This window comes from Alternaria viburni, assembly GCF_023758015.1.
Source record: "Alternaria viburni strain BMP 2772 chromosome Unknown scaffold_8, whole genome shotgun sequence".
Classification (NCBI taxonomy): Eukaryota; Fungi; Ascomycota; class Dothideomycetes; order Pleosporales; family Pleosporaceae; genus Alternaria; species Alternaria viburni.
In genome coordinates, this window is record NW_026055777.1 from 1,166,564 (window position 1) to 1,183,657 (window position 17,094).

The 17,094-nt window shown below is 49.9% G+C and overlaps 9 protein-coding genes across 9 annotated transcripts; 6 read left to right on the top strand and 3 right to left on the bottom strand.

Annotated features, from left to right (window-relative positions):
- Positions 1 to 423: 423 nt before the first annotated feature.
- Positions 424 to 837, top strand: J4E79_004856 (uncharacterized protein; the record flags this gene model as incomplete). The annotated part of the gene is made up of 3 exons (XM_049353738.1): positions 424 to 435; positions 501 to 563; positions 616 to 837. 3 exons carry the CDS (start codon positions 424 to 426, stop codon positions 835 to 837), a joined length of 297 nt encoding a protein of 98 aa, XP_049212186.1.
- Positions 838 to 1,505: 668 nt separating this feature from the next.
- Positions 1,506 to 2,334, top strand: J4E79_004857 (uncharacterized protein; the record flags this gene model as incomplete). The annotated part of the gene is made up of 3 exons (XM_049353739.1): positions 1,506 to 1,638; positions 1,697 to 1,908; positions 1,984 to 2,334. The coding sequence occupies 3 exons, from the start codon at positions 1,506 to 1,508 to the stop codon at positions 2,332 to 2,334; spliced, it is 696 nt and encodes a 231-aa protein (XP_049212187.1).
- A 681-nt stretch (positions 2,335 to 3,015) lies between these two features.
- On the top strand, positions 3,016 to 4,519 carry J4E79_004858 (uncharacterized protein; the record flags this gene model as incomplete). The annotated part of the gene is made up of 3 exons (XM_049353740.1): positions 3,016 to 3,285; positions 3,435 to 3,442; positions 4,138 to 4,519. 3 exons carry the CDS (start codon positions 3,016 to 3,018, stop codon positions 4,517 to 4,519), a joined length of 660 nt encoding a protein of 219 aa, XP_049212188.1.
- A 1,925-nt stretch (positions 4,520 to 6,444) lies between these two features.
- J4E79_004859 (uncharacterized protein) lies at positions 6,445 to 7,680 on the top strand (the record flags this gene model as incomplete). Its single annotated transcript, XM_049353741.1, has 2 exons — positions 6,445 to 6,643; positions 6,824 to 7,680. 2 exons carry the CDS (start codon positions 6,445 to 6,447, stop codon positions 7,678 to 7,680), a joined length of 1,056 nt encoding a protein of 351 aa, XP_049212189.1.
- A 322-nt stretch (positions 7,681 to 8,002) lies between these two features.
- Positions 8,003 to 8,533, top strand: J4E79_004860 (uncharacterized protein; the record flags this gene model as incomplete). The annotated part of the gene is made up of 2 exons (XM_049353742.1): positions 8,003 to 8,090; positions 8,154 to 8,533. The coding sequence occupies 2 exons, from the start codon at positions 8,003 to 8,005 to the stop codon at positions 8,531 to 8,533; spliced, it is 468 nt and encodes a 155-aa protein (XP_049212190.1).
- A 168-nt stretch (positions 8,534 to 8,701) lies between these two features.
- On the bottom strand, positions 8,702 to 9,661 carry J4E79_004861 (uncharacterized protein; the record flags this gene model as incomplete). The annotated part of the gene is made up of 2 exons (XM_049353743.1): positions 8,702 to 9,352; positions 9,404 to 9,661. The coding sequence occupies 2 exons, from the start codon at positions 9,659 to 9,661 to the stop codon at positions 8,702 to 8,704; spliced, it is 909 nt and encodes a 302-aa protein (XP_049212191.1).
- A 477-nt stretch (positions 9,662 to 10,138) lies between these two features.
- Positions 10,139 to 11,479, bottom strand: J4E79_004862 (uncharacterized protein; the record flags this gene model as incomplete). Its single annotated transcript, XM_049353744.1, has 1 exon — positions 10,139 to 11,479. One exon carries the CDS (start codon positions 11,477 to 11,479, stop codon positions 10,139 to 10,141), a length of 1,341 nt encoding a protein of 446 aa, XP_049212192.1.
- A 784-nt stretch (positions 11,480 to 12,263) lies between these two features.
- J4E79_004863 (uncharacterized protein) lies at positions 12,264 to 12,842 on the bottom strand (the record flags this gene model as incomplete). The annotated part of the gene is made up of 2 exons (XM_049353745.1): positions 12,264 to 12,705; positions 12,760 to 12,842. The coding sequence occupies 2 exons, from the start codon at positions 12,840 to 12,842 to the stop codon at positions 12,264 to 12,266; spliced, it is 525 nt and encodes a 174-aa protein (XP_049212193.1).
- A 1,803-nt stretch (positions 12,843 to 14,645) lies between these two features.
- On the top strand, positions 14,646 to 15,604 carry J4E79_004864 (uncharacterized protein; the record flags this gene model as incomplete). Its single annotated transcript, XM_049353746.1, has 3 exons — positions 14,646 to 14,712; positions 14,769 to 15,191; positions 15,246 to 15,604. 3 exons carry the CDS (start codon positions 14,646 to 14,648, stop codon positions 15,602 to 15,604), a joined length of 849 nt encoding a protein of 282 aa, XP_049212194.1.
- Positions 15,605 to 17,094: the final 1,490 nt, after the last annotated feature.

Consider the following 17,094-nt stretch of genomic DNA (forward strand, 5'->3'; position numbering starts at 1 on the left):
ACACGAATTGGAACAACTAGAGACAGCTTACGTTGGCGTTTACCGGCCCCAACATCGCATGTTTGCCTGAGAACTGCTTATCAGACTGCTTGCTCATCCATTGGCTGTCCTAAAGCTGAGTGGGCGCTCCCTTGTGCCACAAAATATGTCCTCCAACCACAACGCACCGACCCCACCAAACTGTCATGCGGACAATCGTTCAGCTGAACAACATGTGATATGAGGCTTAAAGATGGCATATGGGGAACGGTGAGTTCGCTCAAATAGAGTTTGTCATTGCACAGCCTTCCTCATTGTATGCCTTGGGAGCCTCAGTCTAAATAGAGGTCGGCTGCGCCCGAATTACAACTGCTCAGCCTGACTTCTTGTATTCCGAACCTAACAATTACGCCTAGCCATCGAGTTCAAGAAAATTGACCGGTCATGGCAGATCAGGTAAAGCCTCATTATCGTCATCACCAGAGGACTTCACACTGACCGGTGGTCTCACCTGTGCTTAGAACGATGTTCCCGAGAGCGAGCAGAGCAAGTCGGCGGCGATCACTAATCTCGATCCCAATAGGGTACGCAGAGCTCGCTCAATGGAGAGTGAGAGCCACTGACATATTCCATCAGCGCAAGGCAGGCTTCAAGGAAGACGACAAGGTCAACATGAGGGTGAGCAAACGTGTGATGATCGACGGAACAGAGGTGACGCGTATCGAATTCGATGCATTCACCGTTTCTGAGCGTCGTTATCACCAGAGTCGATGGCAGTACAAGTTGAAGGACAGGAAAGGCCTGCTGTACAGTGAAGGTGAAAACTGGTTTTCGGAGAACAAGCTCAAGCCGACATGAGATATGATTCGATCTCTTCAATTTTGCCTAAAAGAACCTAGAATGCGCCACAGTAATCAGGTATCCCGGTTGGCTGCCTTAGCCCTAAGCTGTGCGCCCTCCGTTGTCCTTCAACACGTAGCAAACATACCTATTAAAGCGGAAAATTGCCGCAGTTGATCTGCTATAACTTTCTTCTAATCAAGTTTCTGTGATGACACGTTCAACTGGTATTTAACTACACTGGCAGAAGCGATGATGAGTTCGCAAGGTAGGAGCGGTTTGGAAAAGTCGAGTCTTTGCAGCGAATCGCAATCCTCGGGGCATATATCGATACCGATTGAAGACGCCAAACCAGAAGATTTTCATGGTAAAGCATCCACAGTATCGAGTCCCTAACTGCGCTGACTTCAAAAGAATCCGAACTTTCACCAGCGGAGGTGGAGAAGGAGATACGCAGCACTAAAACTATACCTCGTAGGTCTTCACGAATGATCGCGGATATCTAGTCTTACTAATCATGCGAAGTAAAAAGCTATTCGCTTGGGTACCCTCTCCAGGCCGCATTCCAATCAAGTGAATCTAGCTGGTCGATATATCGCGGCTTCAGTTATTTGCATGCCCGCGTCATACTTCAACTCCAAGATGAACTTCGGAGTTTGGAGGAGCAGCTGACAGATCTCGATGAGATGGACTTGGAGAATGGGGATGGAGCTCGTCTGATGTCTCGAAAAGACGACCTTCAGCAAGCCAGGAGGGAGGAGACGCAAAGTGTACGGGAGGGTCTCATAAGCACTATACAGCACAAGCTTGTCACATATGGTATGTAACCTCTCCACCAACTACTCTGCATTGATGTGGCGATCTGACTTTCTCCCAGACGATATACTCGCCAAAGCCCGTGATCTCAACGCCTTCCAACGGCCATCAAACCGGGACTACCATAGCTTTCGGACTTGGTTCTGGAACGTTAAACCGCTGAACTATGAGCCTGAAGAAGACTTCATCAAGCGTCGTGAGGACCTGGTCTCGCTGCGTCATGGCCGCGAGTGGTCTGGGTTCGACGGAATGATTGAGACGTGCATACGCAAGGTGCATAGCCCTCTCACTCAGGTAAAATTAGCTCTTTACGATAACTTTGCTTGTTATGACTAACCTGTCATCAAGAAACTGTTCGCGACCAAGGAGCTCCGCGAGAAGACGGATGATAAATGTCTCTACTACTATTCGCAGTCTCGGATTGAGAAGCTTGTTGGATTGATCATCACGCTCATAATATTTGTCCTCCTCGTACTTCCGGTTGTCGCCATGTACAAGCTGACATCGGTGGGTGATCGTAACTCCACCTTCGATGCCGTTGGGATTCTGGTTGTGTTCACATTGCTATTCTCTGCTGCCATGAGCTTGCTCACAAAAGCGAAGCGACATGAGCTTTTTGCGGCCAGTGCCGCATACTGCGCCGTCCTGGTCGTTTTTATCAGCAATTTCAGCAACGACGGAAGTCGTCAAAGTGGATGAGCCTGTTTAGATAGTCGGAAGATGAGCAGCTGGATTGCTGTCATCTCTTTGTCGTACATGTGTTTAGGCTGTACCTGCGGAAGTTTGATGTTCTGTTCCTGTGCCAGGTGCCTTCTACGCGCGTGCGCGATGTAAATTGTCGTTCAGGGTATAGTCATTGGGAAGCTCTTTCCAACATGAGATGTTTTCATCGCAGGCAGTAATGTAGAAAAAGAATCAATGGCCCTCAGTGTAGTCTTGATACAGGCCGTTCCGATATTGGTTTGTCAGTGGATAGTTGGTTTAATGCGCTGCTCAAATGGAGCGCTATGGACAGTGGGCTAACTCCGGGATCACGGAATGCCAGCTGTCCAACATCCATGTCGGCAGCAACGTCATCACCTCACCGCGCGATCGACTTATCCACATCTACTAGTGATGGTTTACGTATCGATAGCTTTCTCAATACAGGTATCAAGCTCACCTGTGGTATGAGTGTGCGCGATGCGGGGGACTTTAACTCCGGGTGACGCATTCCTAACTCCGGGCGAGGAAGCCGCCCACGAGATTCTTCAGGTGCCTGCCTATGTAGGTATAAAGAGGGGACAAAGCCGACAAGCCAACGAATCATCCATAACACTTTCCAGAGAATCTATCTGCTCGTGTCGAAAGCCAGGCCAGCATCACAACGTCTGAACCAAAATGGCAGACTCTTCAATCGTTCTCATCACGGGCGGCAACACCGGCATTGGGTACGAGACCGTAAAGGCTCTGTACGCTTCACCACAACCGCACACTATCCTGATGGGTAGTCGCTCTCTCGAAAAAGCAAACGATGCCATCTCTAAGCTCAAGGATGAAGTCTTGGAGTCCAAGTCAGATGTCGTCTCCATCCAAATCGACATTAAGGACGATGCGTCGATCGAAAACGCATTCCAGAACATCAAGAGCAAGTATAGTCACATCGCTAAGGTTATTATTAGCTCTCTTTACTAAAAACTAGTATACTACTTAAAGTAACTATTAGTTATATTACTACTATAGCTTAGTTAAAATAAACTATAAATATTTAAAAAAAAAATTTTATAAGTTTATACTAATATAAAATACTATAAATATAGCTATATAAGTAAGTTAAATTTTACTTTTTTATATAATACTAGATTTAACTTTAAAAGATTAACTTATACTCTAACTACTTTATAGTACTTATTACTTATACTAATACTATTTTATACTATACTTACTTCTATAATAATACTTATTAGTACTACTATATAATTTAAAAGCTAGTACTTAAAAAATTTAATAAAAAGTAGTTACTTTACTTTTTTAATACTAACTTAAGTATAATATATATATATATAAATTTATAAAGTTAAATAAAATTATTAGCTATTTACTAGTACTTTAGTTTAAACTAAAAAACTTATAAATCTAACTATAGTACTTTAGTAGTATTATTAAATTTATTTAAAAAATAAAGTACTAAAAGAAGTTTTAAAATAAAAACTAAAGATTATTAAAAGTAATAGAGAGAGACTATTAAAAGCTTATAAGTAGATTTAATTAATAACCTTAGCTCTAGCTTTGCTTAAATTAATTCGCTGGTTAACAATGCTAGTATGTGCCGTTTTCTCTCTCTCGCTCTAATGCAGCAGACTGATGTGTGATAGGCGGGTCTTTTGATGCCATTATGCGCAAGGATCCTAGCCCCACAGGCATTCGCGCAGCTTGGGACAGAAGTTACTCCCTTAACGTTACTTCCACCCAAGTAGTGACCCATATTTTCGCGCCCCTATTGATAGCCTCCAAACACCCTAGGATCCTCTTCGTGACTTCTGGTCTGTCTTCCCTCGAAACCTCTTCCAGTAGCTTCAATTCCAAGCTCATGAACGCACCGCCGCCAAAGGGTTGGCCCAAGCCACCATCCATGGCCCAAACAGCTTATCGCTCGAGTAAGGCTGGGATGAACATGATGATGCTAGACTGGACACAAAGTCTTAGCGTCGATGGTGTCAAGGTCTTTGGCATCAGCCCCGGATTTCTGGCTACGGGATTGGGAGGCATGGGGCCGGAAATGTTGAAGAAATGGGGTGCGGGCGACCCGAGTATTGGGGGCGTGTTCATCAAGGATGTTGTGGAAGGGAAGAGAGACGAGGATAGCGGCAAAGTTATTAACAAGGATGGTGTGCAACCTTGGTAGCTGCGCTATCTGCGGTATGAAAGGCCGTCGGCTGTCGCACAACATCCGTAGGTATACTATTCTCGGTATCAGTCCATGGTTTGCTAATTCTCAGCCCCCAAATGAAGACGGTTCCTATGCCAGCATTATTTTCGTGGGACCACCCTTTCTTCTCTGGGGCTATTTTGAATCGGCGTTTCGTGCATGTGCCGACTCCTCATCTGTTTTCGTGTCACAGCATAGCTTATAAAAATATGCATGATGCCGTGTATCCAGGGAAGGCTGACCCATCCGCAGGCACCACTGCCACGGCGTCTAAGGCCTTTGAACCTTAAGAGCTGAAACTCGATGTAATTGTGCGGTGAAATAACCCCCCAAGACTTACCACTGCATTGAATCGCAGGTAATGTGGGATATATTGCCCATACGGTTGACGTCTGTATCTCCGTGTGGGTAAAGCAGTGAGACTTTCGCTGCTCAGCCTTGTGCCTCCGCCCTCTTATCTCTCCGCGTTCCTCGCCCCCACCTCGAAGAGCATCAACCTATGATGTTAGCTCTGGCCTACTACCTAATACAGCTAATGCTGTCATCGCAACAAACTGCGCCTCGCTGCAAGTCGTTTCTACCTTTCCAATGGTTCGTTCTACACCGTGGAAGCATCTCAACGACAAGTATGTTCGCGCAACCGCTCTATCAGACGCTATATCGTCCGTTAAATATAGAAGAGACAGCAGGTAGCAGAGTTATGAGCCGTCTGGCGTACTTCATCGTGTTCTGACAATGCACAACTCTTTACAATCTGCTTCGATAGCTAGACACCTACCATCCACAAAAAGACTGTATACTATTACCAATAACCTACTTCCAATCGTTAACAAGGCCCTGTATATCTATTGCACGTCTCCAAGATAATATTCGTCCCCCTAAAACGTAACCTAGATACCATGGTATCAGAACACGAGTCAGTTTACCTTGGAGTCTGGACGAATTGGTCGCATGGCTCGATCGCCGGCCTCACACTCACGACGACTCTTCAAAATGGCGGTTTACTCATCGCTTTCCTCGCGCTGTTCACTACTTTTACTGGAACCTGTTTCTGGACCATCGTCTCGTTCGCCATCCATCAAAACATGAGCCGCAAAATACCCCAAAGCGCATTGTACCACCAAAAGCAAGCAATACTTCGCAACTCAGAGACCAGTACAGCGGCTTTATGGAGACTATCAAGAATGTCTTGGGCCTGGAGGAAGGTGGTGGTTCCGCCCGCGTTACTCAGATCGGTGTCATTACCACTAGTCCTCAGCTTAGCGACCTTTTGCGCTTTCAGCACAGCCGGAGTTTTCTCTTCGCGAGTAGCCACTACGAGGGGTGGCGAGGTTCTTCTCGTTGGTGACAGGTGCGCTACATTGAACAGTTCCCTGTTCACCGAACAGAACTACCGCGTAGCTCAATCGTATATTGCCAGTAGGACCAGAGCAAGCGCCAACTACGAGTCAGTTTGCTATAGGAAGTCTGGGTCAGCAGATAGCTGCCGCAAATTCGTCCGAGATACTCTCCCTGTGACGGTCACGACTGGCATTTCCTGCCCCTTCCCGGGCAAGAACAAGATATGTCATTCTCCGACAGCAGCCCTCCGTTTGGATTCCGGGTTCCTGAATAGTCACTCTGATCTAGGTATCAATTCGCCGCCTTCCTCAAGATTTCTCTATCGAACCGTTAACGAATGTGCCCCAATACGCAGCGAAGGGTACACATACAGGAATTCAACGCAACCCCAGTGGAGTGTTCAGTTCCTGTATGGACACTTTAATGAAGCCTTCTGTGAAAGCAACGACATTGAGTGCACTGTTCAATTTGCTGATGCGAACACTCACCGAGGACCTTTAAGAAGCGAGTACTCGGTTTCGTAAGTCCTTCTCGTCAATACACTACTTCTACAACTAAACATGCGTACAAGTTCCGTCACACGCTACAACGTTCTCGACAACGACCAAGTCTTTTCAAACGATGCCTGGGAGCCCATTCAGGAACTGGAAGTTCCTGACGCAGACCTCGGTGTGTATTTCATGCAGATGAAGGATATCAGGTATCTCGAACCCGTCACCGACTTATGGTTTGAAGCTCTGGACAAGGTGGTCAACAACGGTAAGGAGTTTGGGAATCAGACTTCTTACGCTACCGAGCTGCCAATCAGAGCACTAGCATGCGTTCAGCGATACCAGTTTTGCCGGGCATCCTTAGATGAAGCCAAAAGCTGTACGTCGCTGAATGGTATATTTGAGGCCACTAGATTAGCCTCCTCAACACTCTTTCCACAGCCCAAAGATTCTGAGAGATTCCTTTGGTCCCTACGCGCCATCAGGGATATGGCCGGTGGCTTCCATGAACTCGTCAGCCAGCTCAAGGGCGGATCGCTTCTCGCGAGTGATTATGTCTCAAATAGTGGGCAGGGTGGTTTACCAGACAATCAGTGGGAGCTGGAGCTGGAGCATTGGTTCAAATTCACGATGGCCGACTTACAAAGAGCCATACTCGAGCAAGCGACTGGTCCAGTTGTCCCAGAGGCTGTGCCATTCTTTTCAGCGCCCACGTCTCCGGAAACACGAGCGCTCTGTGGTAGTCAGAAGATCAGGAGCGACTCCTATACTTCGTTCAATGTGCTCGGCCTTATATTGATGTTTTCCATCGGAAGCCTCATCATGCTTGTCGCTGCCTGTCTACCGTCTGTTACTGCGCGTTTGCAGCGGAAGAAGCCATTTTCCAGTATCGAGTGGGTCACAAACGATACACTGCAGCTACAGCGGCTTGCACACGAGGCTGTCGGGGCCGGACAGTGGCAGGGCGCGTGCGATGATTATCCGCGAACGCGAAAGGGAGATCTTCTGGCAGTAATCGATATATCCAACAAGGAACACCCTGTGCTCCGAGCTCCCGCAGCGGCCGAGATGGTGAAGGAAGCAGAGCAAGCCGAGGAATCTCAGGACGAGGAACAAGGTATGCAGGAGCAGAGAAGCGAAGGAAGCGTCGAAGAGTGGAGCGAGGGCCTCAATATGGCAGGTCCAAGAGGGGAAAGAAAGGCGGAGTGGCAGAGGAATGACTCAATCCACGAGTCTTTGATGAGTGTCGAGATTCCGCGCGTGTCTTTGGAGCTGTCACATCGCTTTGCCGCTGAAATCTGTTAGTGCCCTTATTAGAATTCGATAGATGTAGGAACCATGCAATCCCAGAAACGACGCGCATTGTCAGAGAGCACCACGTAATCTCGTGGTGTGAGCATGTTGATGAACGCAGGAGCAAAACGACGCGCGCAGCGATGATGCCAGCCAATGCAAGTGCAGAAGATGCCGTAACGCGTGCCTCGGCTATAGACCGTTATCGATAAGGCACCCTCGAGCCTGGTACCCTTCACCATCACAATGCAGCCCTTCGTAATTACCACACATACCCCCCAATACATAGAACATTCAGATGCCGACCACGCGAGGCCAAAAGCGCGACGTAGAAATGGAGGCAGCCCTGAAGCTTTTCTTCTCAAGTCCGCGCTTCGCTGTCGCCGGCGCGTCTTCCGACCCACACAAATACGGACACAAGAGTACGCTAAGATATCCTCTTCCAACCTCGCCTCGTTCCCGTCATGTCTAATGCGATATCACAGTATTCGCTTGGTATCTCCAGCACTCCCTCCCCGCAACACCTTTGAACCCGCGGAGCTCGAGCGTCACCATCTTGAACCGTGCTCACACCACCGTGCCCTCGCCGACAGCTCTTCAGGACCCACCAGCATCCAGCTACTCCCTGTCAGTGATTACGCCACCTACAGTGACGAAGCAGTTGCTCAAAGAGGCCAAGGAGGCTGGAATTCCTGCTGTATGGCTCCAGCCTGGAAGTTTCGATACCGAAGTTCTAGAGTACGCGAAAGCTAACTTCAAGGCGGCGATTGGCGGCAATGGTGGCAGGCTAGGAGAAGGATGGTGCGTACTTGTTGACGGTGAGGAAGGAATGAGGTTAGCTGGACGAGAAGCGTCGAGACTTTGAAGTGAAACGAAGGTCGACCGAGTAGTATGTGTTGCTCCCTACTCTGGCTATCGGAGGAGTTTCGATGATGTTTACGACTGAATTAAATATACTACAATTCATATTAGGGAAAATATTATGTATTTGGATAAGTCAAGTTTGCCATCCCACGTCTCCATTCATTGTCCTTTAGCCTTTCTTCCACGAACTCTCCGACTCAAGCCAAGTCTCAAACCCCTTCATCTCCGGATGCATCCTCTTGCACTCCTCAATATCTGCACCGAACCCCTTCTCGCGAAACCAATCGAACATGTACCCAAGCTCTTTCGACATCCAGCACAGCGCCCCCGCGACAGACCGATACGTCATCGGAAGCTTTTCACCCGTGCTCTTTCCAAAAGTCTGCTTGAACCGTTCAAACGAAAGTGTATCCCCTGCTAGCGACATACCCTTGTTTTGGTATACCGGAGTATCGTGCTTGAGGAACGCTTGGGCGGCGAAGAACCCAATGTCACTAGTACTGATAAGTTGTAAAGGTTTCTCCTTTGGCAGCTTGATCGCCCAACTCGTTGTAAACACCTTCCCAAAGAAATCCGGAGTCAGATTCTCATAGAATGCCACAGGTCGTAGTACGGTATATGTCATGTTGCCTTTCTTGGATTCGGAGAAGAGGTGTTGCTCGATATTATGTTTCGTGATGAAGTGGGGGACGGTTGTCGGATCCGAGTCTGATTTTGCACCGCCTCGATCCGCAGAAGAGAAGACAAAGTGCGATACACCGTTCTTGATAGACGCATTTACGAGGTCCTTTCCTTGCTTTTCCTCATTCTTTCCGAGCGCCTGTACGAGGATTCAGTAAAGCTCAACTATCATTGCTGGAAACATGCTCACCTGAACACTAAAGACTCCCCAAATGGGCATCTTGGTGGACTCTCTCGCTGCCTTGAACATCTCGTCGGTTGCATCGAGGTTTCCGGTGACGAGTTTGATCCTCGACGACTTCTTTTCGAGCTTCTTGGAGGATGACGACTGGGCGTCCCGGGTGACTGCTAGGATTTCGTAGGGTGCGTTCGCTTTGAGCAAGGCATCAACGACTGAACCACCTTGTTTACCAGTCGCACCTGTGACGAGGACTGCTCTGAGAGCCATTGAGGGCTAATCGGATATTATCTAGTATGGTCAGGAGAAAGAGAAGAAGGTTGCGACTGTGTTCGATTGAGAGTTGAGTGATTCTTGCATCTCTTATGGACACATCGTTCTGCCATGTCTATTGACATATGCGAAATCCAGCTCTGCTTAGTATTGCTCGTACACATGGTGTTGCGCACCGCGACTGTGCGAGTCGGCGGGTTGTTCGCCCGCTTCTGGCAGCAGCTGAGACGAACGCCGCTGATTGGTGTTCGGCCTTCCGAACAGCGAACGCGAGGCGGCTTACGGGATCGATCTGCCCAACTTCTGTCCGGTCGCAGCTCCGTCGCATCGTTCAAGCAATGGATGCATCAATAATTGAGTGACTGTTCTGTGACTGGCCGCACATCAAGACGCGGAAAAGGGTATATATCTGCTAGCAAAAACGATCTCAAGTTTCCCGACATGGCGTGCATCGCATCACCAAGCCAAAGACATCTACATTTCCTTCGCGACGGCCTCCAGGGACTCCTTGAAGATGTTACAAGCCTGGCTCAACTCCTCCTCGCTGATGGTGAGTGGCGGAATGAACCTCAGCACGTCAAACACCGAAGTGCTGAGGAGAAGCATGTCTCGCTTGACGCATTCCTGCACAATCTTGGGTGCAATTTGTGGCTGGCTCTGAGCATGTTGCGCAGCAGTATTTGACGAGTCGCGTTGCAATTCTGGGTTTGCAAACTGGACACCGACCATGAGACCCGATCCGCGAACATCTTCGATCAAGTTACCGGCCTTGGTGCCAGAAGCTTTGAGATCACGGAGGAACGAGAAGATCTGCTTGGAGCGCACGGCGACATTGTCCAGGATCTTCTCCTCGTGGAATGCTTTGACTGTGGCTGTTGCGGCGGCGCATGCGACTGCGTTACCCGCATATGTGCCACCCATGGATCCTGGTTTTTGGAGATCCATGAGCTTCTTACTGCTCGCAATACCGGATAGAGGGAACCCGTTCGCAATGCCCTTTGCGAAGATGAGAATGTCTGGTCGTACGCCAGACTCCTGCACGAACCACATGTGTCCCGTGCGGCCCATACCAGACTGGACCTCGTCAGCGATGAAAAGGACGTTGTGCTCGTCGCAAATCTGCCTGACGCCGTGTAGGAACTCGGGTGGTGCCGGGACATAGCCTCCCTCGCCAAGAACGGGCTCCAGAATGACAGCTGCGGTATCTGCGGGAGAGGTCTGCTGCTGCAGGGTGAGCTTCAATTGAAGCAGTGCCTGGTTCACGAGTTGCTCCTTCGGTGTGTCTGGAGACATGCCGAACTGGCTGTAGTATGGAAATGCGGACGCAAAGACGCCACCCATCAGAGGTCCATGGCCTTCGCCGTAAATAGTCTTGGATCGCGTCATCGAGGCTGTCGCGTTCGTGCGGCCGTGGTATGAGCCCTGCATGACGATGATGTTCGGCTTCTTCGTCGCGGCACGGGCCAGTTTGACGGCTGCTTCAACGGCCTCTGCACCCGAATTCCAGAAGAAGACGGTATCGAGCGATTCGTGGGGAAGTATCGGAATCAGCTCTTTGAGAAGAGCGATCTGTGCGGAGCTGAAGCCAATGTTGACTTGGGCGTGTGTGATCTTGTTGCATTGTGCCGCTGCGGCAGCGCTGACTTTGGGGTGGCAGTGACCAAGGTTCACAACACCAATGCCGGCCGTCATGTCAAGCAGCTTGACGCCCTTGTCCGTGGTGATGAATGTGCCCTTTCCATCTTCAAATACATGCTTGGTGAGGCGGCCAATGCCCTTTGCAATGTGCTGTTCGCCAAATGCTGCTGTATCCATCTCGGAAGACGCTGGTCGTGTAGTAGAGAACGGTCGTCGAGGTGTTGGGACGTGTCGCGGAAGAGTGGGTACGAGGTTGCGTGGAGCTGACAAGCAGCGTTTGGATACCGTGGCGGCCTTCATTATGTATCTTGGGGATTGTGCTGCTGCTTTCGACTGCCGTGTAGGTCAAAGTGGTGGGGTTCGCGTTGAGGCGGCCTGACGTAGCTAGCACGCTTATCGCCGAAACTAGACGCCCTACACGCGTTCTTATGACCTTCACGATCATTTGCGACGGCCAACAACTCACTCACTTCGCTTCTACTAACTTCTTTAGGTAATACAAGAGACCGTCTGCCAAGACTTCTTACTCAACGACAAATTATCTACACGCCCCACACGCCTGAGATATTGTCTGGTAATCGGCCTGCAGCTGTTGTTTGAGCAGAACTTTCCTGTTGCTAGGATAATACTGATGCCTCTATCGAGCCAGCGGCAAATACACAACCACACATAGCAACTACGCCGAGGTGCACTATCTGGGCGGACTACATAGGTCTACGGTTCCCGTTCGAACGTAGAACGTACGATCAACACAACCTATGAGCTTGGAAGACACCGAGATCTCTCTGGTCCAGCCGGTGGTTCAGATATGAACCTTCTCCGCAGCCGTCACACGTCTATCCTGCACTTTTCCACGCCGGCTCTGATAAATGTACAAAGTATATCATGAGTCTACCGCGCTCGCTATCACTACCTAAGACTCGCGCTCATTTCACTTTGTTCTCATCATAAGCAAACAGTCTCAGACGTTGCTTCCTTCCTTACGATCCCAAGCCATAGGCCCCGGGTCTCGAGGACCTCCAGCAATGACCGAAGTTACTGTGAACTTCGTCTCCTTTATGATATTCTTCTGAGAGTCTCCATCACTATTATCGGCCTCGTCATTGTCGCCCAAGGTCTGGAACGTGTCCATGGCTATCACGCGGGAGCGCGAGGTGGGCTGCCGATTGTTTATTCCAGATTGGTATGCTTGTCCGCCAGATGCATCAGGAGTATTGGAGCCGGCGGATACCCTAATGCGCAGGGATAGGAGAGGGCGAAGAGGAGGTAGCGAACCGGCGATGAGGCCAATGCCGACTTCGGTCAAGGACCAGAAGCCGATTTTGCCCGTACTGTACATGAACTCGCCAGGGTCACTGTAGAGTGTGAGGTACTTGAGGCGGACGATGGTAGCACATGAGGCACTGAGTCAGGATTAGTTCTTGATACCATAGCATGAGGGATCGTCAAGGCCTTACAAAGAAGCGAGCGCAAGCATGACAGCAACTGAAGCTTTCACAGCTCCCTTCATCTGGACATTCCAAAGCAGAATAGCCGGCATGATCGAGAGACTAAAGTCTGCAGTGATCTCGATGGCTGAGTAGAATAGACTGACATTCGTATTGAGCTGAAGGTTGCAGGTGCCATTAGATTCACCCCATAGCGTGTTGATCGGATGGCCGGCAAAACGTTAGCGACAATATTTCCTACTTGTAGAACAAGTCAACTCACAGATGTTTGCAATTCCTATGCAGAAGACTAGAGCAGCAACCATGGTAGCACCTATCAGCGCCCATAAAGCCCATGTGAAGAAGCGACGACCAACAGCGATGCGCAGAAGCGCTACTGCAACACTGATTTTGACGAACATGGCGCTGACTGCGTAGAAGTACTCTGCGATGTAAAAGAGCTGAACACAGTGAGTATGGACTCTATAGCATTTCGTCGATAGGGAGTATGTACCTTTGTTCCTTTGGATATTGTCACCGTGGGCAGCTCTCGTGCGAACTGTCCAGAGCCATAGTGGCAACAGACGATGCAAAGAGCAGCTGTCACTGAGAAGAGAATCTGCAATGAACTATCAGTTGGCTTATCACATGCTGGTGGTGCTGGGCACTTACAGTTCCGACGAGCATGAAGTAGTCATCCATGCCCCACGCTTTCCTCCACATCCGTACCCCGACTCTCATGGAGAAGACGATCCAACTCAACACGAGCAATATGATCGCGCAGTACAACAAGGCCACTCCATCTCTGGCCACTTCGACAGTCGTCATGTTCCTTGCGCGATGTAGACAAACGTATCAGAGACCGAGAAATGAAGCAAGCAGATGACGAACATGACACCGGTGGCAGCTCGCCGGATGACATATATTGGACGTTTCATCTCTACCACTGTATCACAGGAGAACCCCAATTTTCTGTCGACTCATGTCGTGGATCGTGAGCCGTGCAAACAGGGCCTTCGTGTTACGTCCTAAGGTCGCGGGCGCTAGACGTAAAGGGCTTCGTCTAGATCGGATCTAATGTGTCAACTACCCGCGGAGGATGCCCTCGGGAATAGCTTAGTGTATAGGACTGCCGCGTGGTCCGAATTGTTTACGTTTTCTCCGACACCTTGCTTTGTGGAAGCGAGCATCAATGGAGCATGGTCCCACTATGGGCTGCGGCGTCGTGAAGAGGAGCTACCCGCATCAAAGAAGCCTTATGCGTACCAGACTTGCTATCCATCTAAATCGTCGGAGTACCCGTGAGGCGTTGGTGACCCCTAGTGACCGGTACATGGATGGCACTGTGGCAGGTGTCGTGATTTTCTTCCCCTGTCGGGCCGTTGCTAGCTTAAGTGGGTCTTACAGCTGGTCCGCCCATGGGCTCGGTTCCAACACTGGCCGGCGCCACGCTCAGACTGCCTGATTAGAAAATGTTCGTCCCAAGACGGCAGTAAAGTTGGGTGGTCACCTGGTTCAGGCGATTACCATCACGCCTCGTATCTTGACTGATAGATGCGTAGTCGCGCGAGTGTGTTTCGATGTTGATTGAGCAGCTTCAAGGTCGCGGTTGGCTTGCTACGAGCGGAATCCTTCCCTGCGATGAAAAAAACGGGCCCCGTACGAAGTCCCTCCCGAGCTCGCTGTGTTCCTTGTAAATCTCCGGCAGCTCCTCAGATTTCGTTTGAGATGATGTTTCTGGGCCCAGAACACGGGTAGCCTCACAATGCCAGCCCATGACTGTTCCAAATCAGTGCGCTCTTGCATGAGCTCGAGCTGATGCGCAAGGGCCCCGATTATGTCTGCATATTATCCTCTTCCTTTCTGTATTTTGCTGAAACTTCCATCTGTTTACTCTCACCATACCTAGCTCCGCCATGACATCGTTCCAAATCCAAGACTCTGACCTGACGGGCTTTCAGGGCAAAGTTGCCGTCATAACAGGTACCTTGGTTCGGCCCAATCAACTTTCAGGTTCCAGAACACTGACAATGCCGTAGGTGGGTCGTCTGGTATTGGCCTCGCCACAGCTGAGCTACTGCTCTCTCTAGGCGCACTAGTTGTGACTGGTGATATTCAGGCACCACCGGCGTCTGTGGCTGACTGTCACTTCGTCCAAATCGACGTCAGGCGCTGGAGCGATCTAACGAAACTATTCAAGGCCGCGAAAGAAAAGCACGGTCGTGTTGACTTTGTATTTGCGAATGCTGGAATTGGGCCACGCGCAAATTACTTGGCTCTCGAAGTCGATGAGAACGGTGACCCCAAGGAACCAAATGATGACACCTTGGACATCAATCTGGACAGTGTTGTCAGGACCGTGACACTCGCTACCCATTATCTGAAGGGCCAGGCCGAGGGGGGGTCCATTGTCATCATGGGGTCCAGCACCGGCTTGCATCCCGTCCGAGCAGTTGATTATTGTGAGTAACAGTTCGTCGATCACGTTAGAATCTCCGACTAACAGCACGACTCAGCGACGGCCAAAGCGGGTGTTCTAGGCTTTGGTAGGAGTTTCGCGCTGTTGGTGAAGGCTGCCGGTCTGCCTATTCGCGTCAACACTCTCGCCCCTTCATGGACGGCAACTCAGGTCTTGCCCGATTTGAAAGGCTTGCTAGATGCGGTTTCGTACAACTGCCAGCCTACTTCAGTCGTTGCCCGAGCAGCGGCCTACTTGATGGTAGACAAGTCTCGTCACGGAGACCTCATCTTTGCCTGCGACGGAAAATACACAGAGATCGAGAAGGCTGTGCTTGCGCCAGCATATGCAACTATCAAGGGAGACGGATTAAGCGACGATGATGTCCTGGCGAAGGTCTTGGCGCTGGGTAGCTAGACATCCGACTGAATCAACGAGCAAATTCTGAAGTATTGAAAACGGATTTAACATGGATGATGTGAGTTGAACGATCGGAGAACCATAATCTGGAAGGGGGACGAACCCCTGCCAAGATTGTGACTGGTATACCCCTTCGGGTTAGATTGTCACTAATGATGTCATGCTGGCCAAACCCGAAATCACTTATTCCCGAGGTCTGCTGTGTTTCTGCTTAGGCATGAACTACTATTTGATGTGACCGTCACGAGCTATCCGAGTCTAAACACACTGACTGTAGTAATCGCCGTTGGCTTTGCACGTCGACCCACTCGCACAGCCTGTACATCCACTATAGGTTTTCCCGCCACACTGCCCATACTTCGCAACTTCGCATATGGGCGCAGCCGGTACTGTGGGCGTAGCAGATGCGCTGGTCATCATGGTAGTGGGGGAGGCTGTGGCTGTGGGTGCAGCGGTGGGTGCAGCAGACGGCGCGGGCGCAGAACCGCTTCCATCCCAAACAGCAGGGCCAGGGACAGGATAAGTGGTTGCTTGCTTGGCTTCAGGGGAGTCAATGTTGAAAGCAATGCCAGGCTCTGTTCCAGTGTAGGCGCCTGGGAAAGAAACGAGCGCTGATGCGGGAGGAGAGGCTGTACCCGATCCTGTCACGGTGAATTGAGCGCACTCGGGATAGACTGGAGAGTATCAGCTTGAGCATCGGTATGGCAATGTGAAAAATTGGCTCACATTGCGGGTTGTTCGCCTGATGTACAGCGATGAGCTCATGACGGATCAAGTAGTCACCTGCTGCAAGTGTAGCTGGGATAGTGACTGTGGCATAGAGAGTGTCGAGGATGGCATCGCCTGCCCAGATACCGGAATTTTCAGTTCCAGATATGAGGCCTTGCTCGTATATCTTGACTACGTCGCGGTCCTGTTAAAGATGTAGTCCACTTAAAGGATATGTACTTACACCACACTTTACCAGCTCCATCGAAGCTGTCACAAGATCCCGGACATTTGGCCATGTATACAAGAAGAGAAGTCGGCCTGTGAGTCCATTGCTTCCAGTGTGTCTTCAATTTGGCACCAGCGGCAATGGTGCCAGTCATGCCCGTACCGAGAGCGCCGTTATTGTTGCAGCGGATGTTGACTGTCTAGAATAAGTGAGCTTTTGGTTGATGTACGCTTTTGTAGGGTCGTACTGAGAGATCTTTGATGTACATGGGGTCGTAAGTCGAGTACTGTCGCTGAATGGACTTTTGACCTGAAGCTGAGTTGTACGGTGACCATCTTGGAATTGTCAGTACATGGGAAGAGTGCGTGTGAGAAGGTGATATACCCTTGGTAGGTTGTGTCTCCTACAATATACTGATCGACTCCTCCATGAGCGGTCGCAGTTGCAACCAAGGAAGCAACCGCCGTCAATGCCGTGTAGAACTTCATTATGATGTTGTAGAGCAAACTAGAGGGACCGATATTAGATAGCAAGTCGATGCGCAAAGATG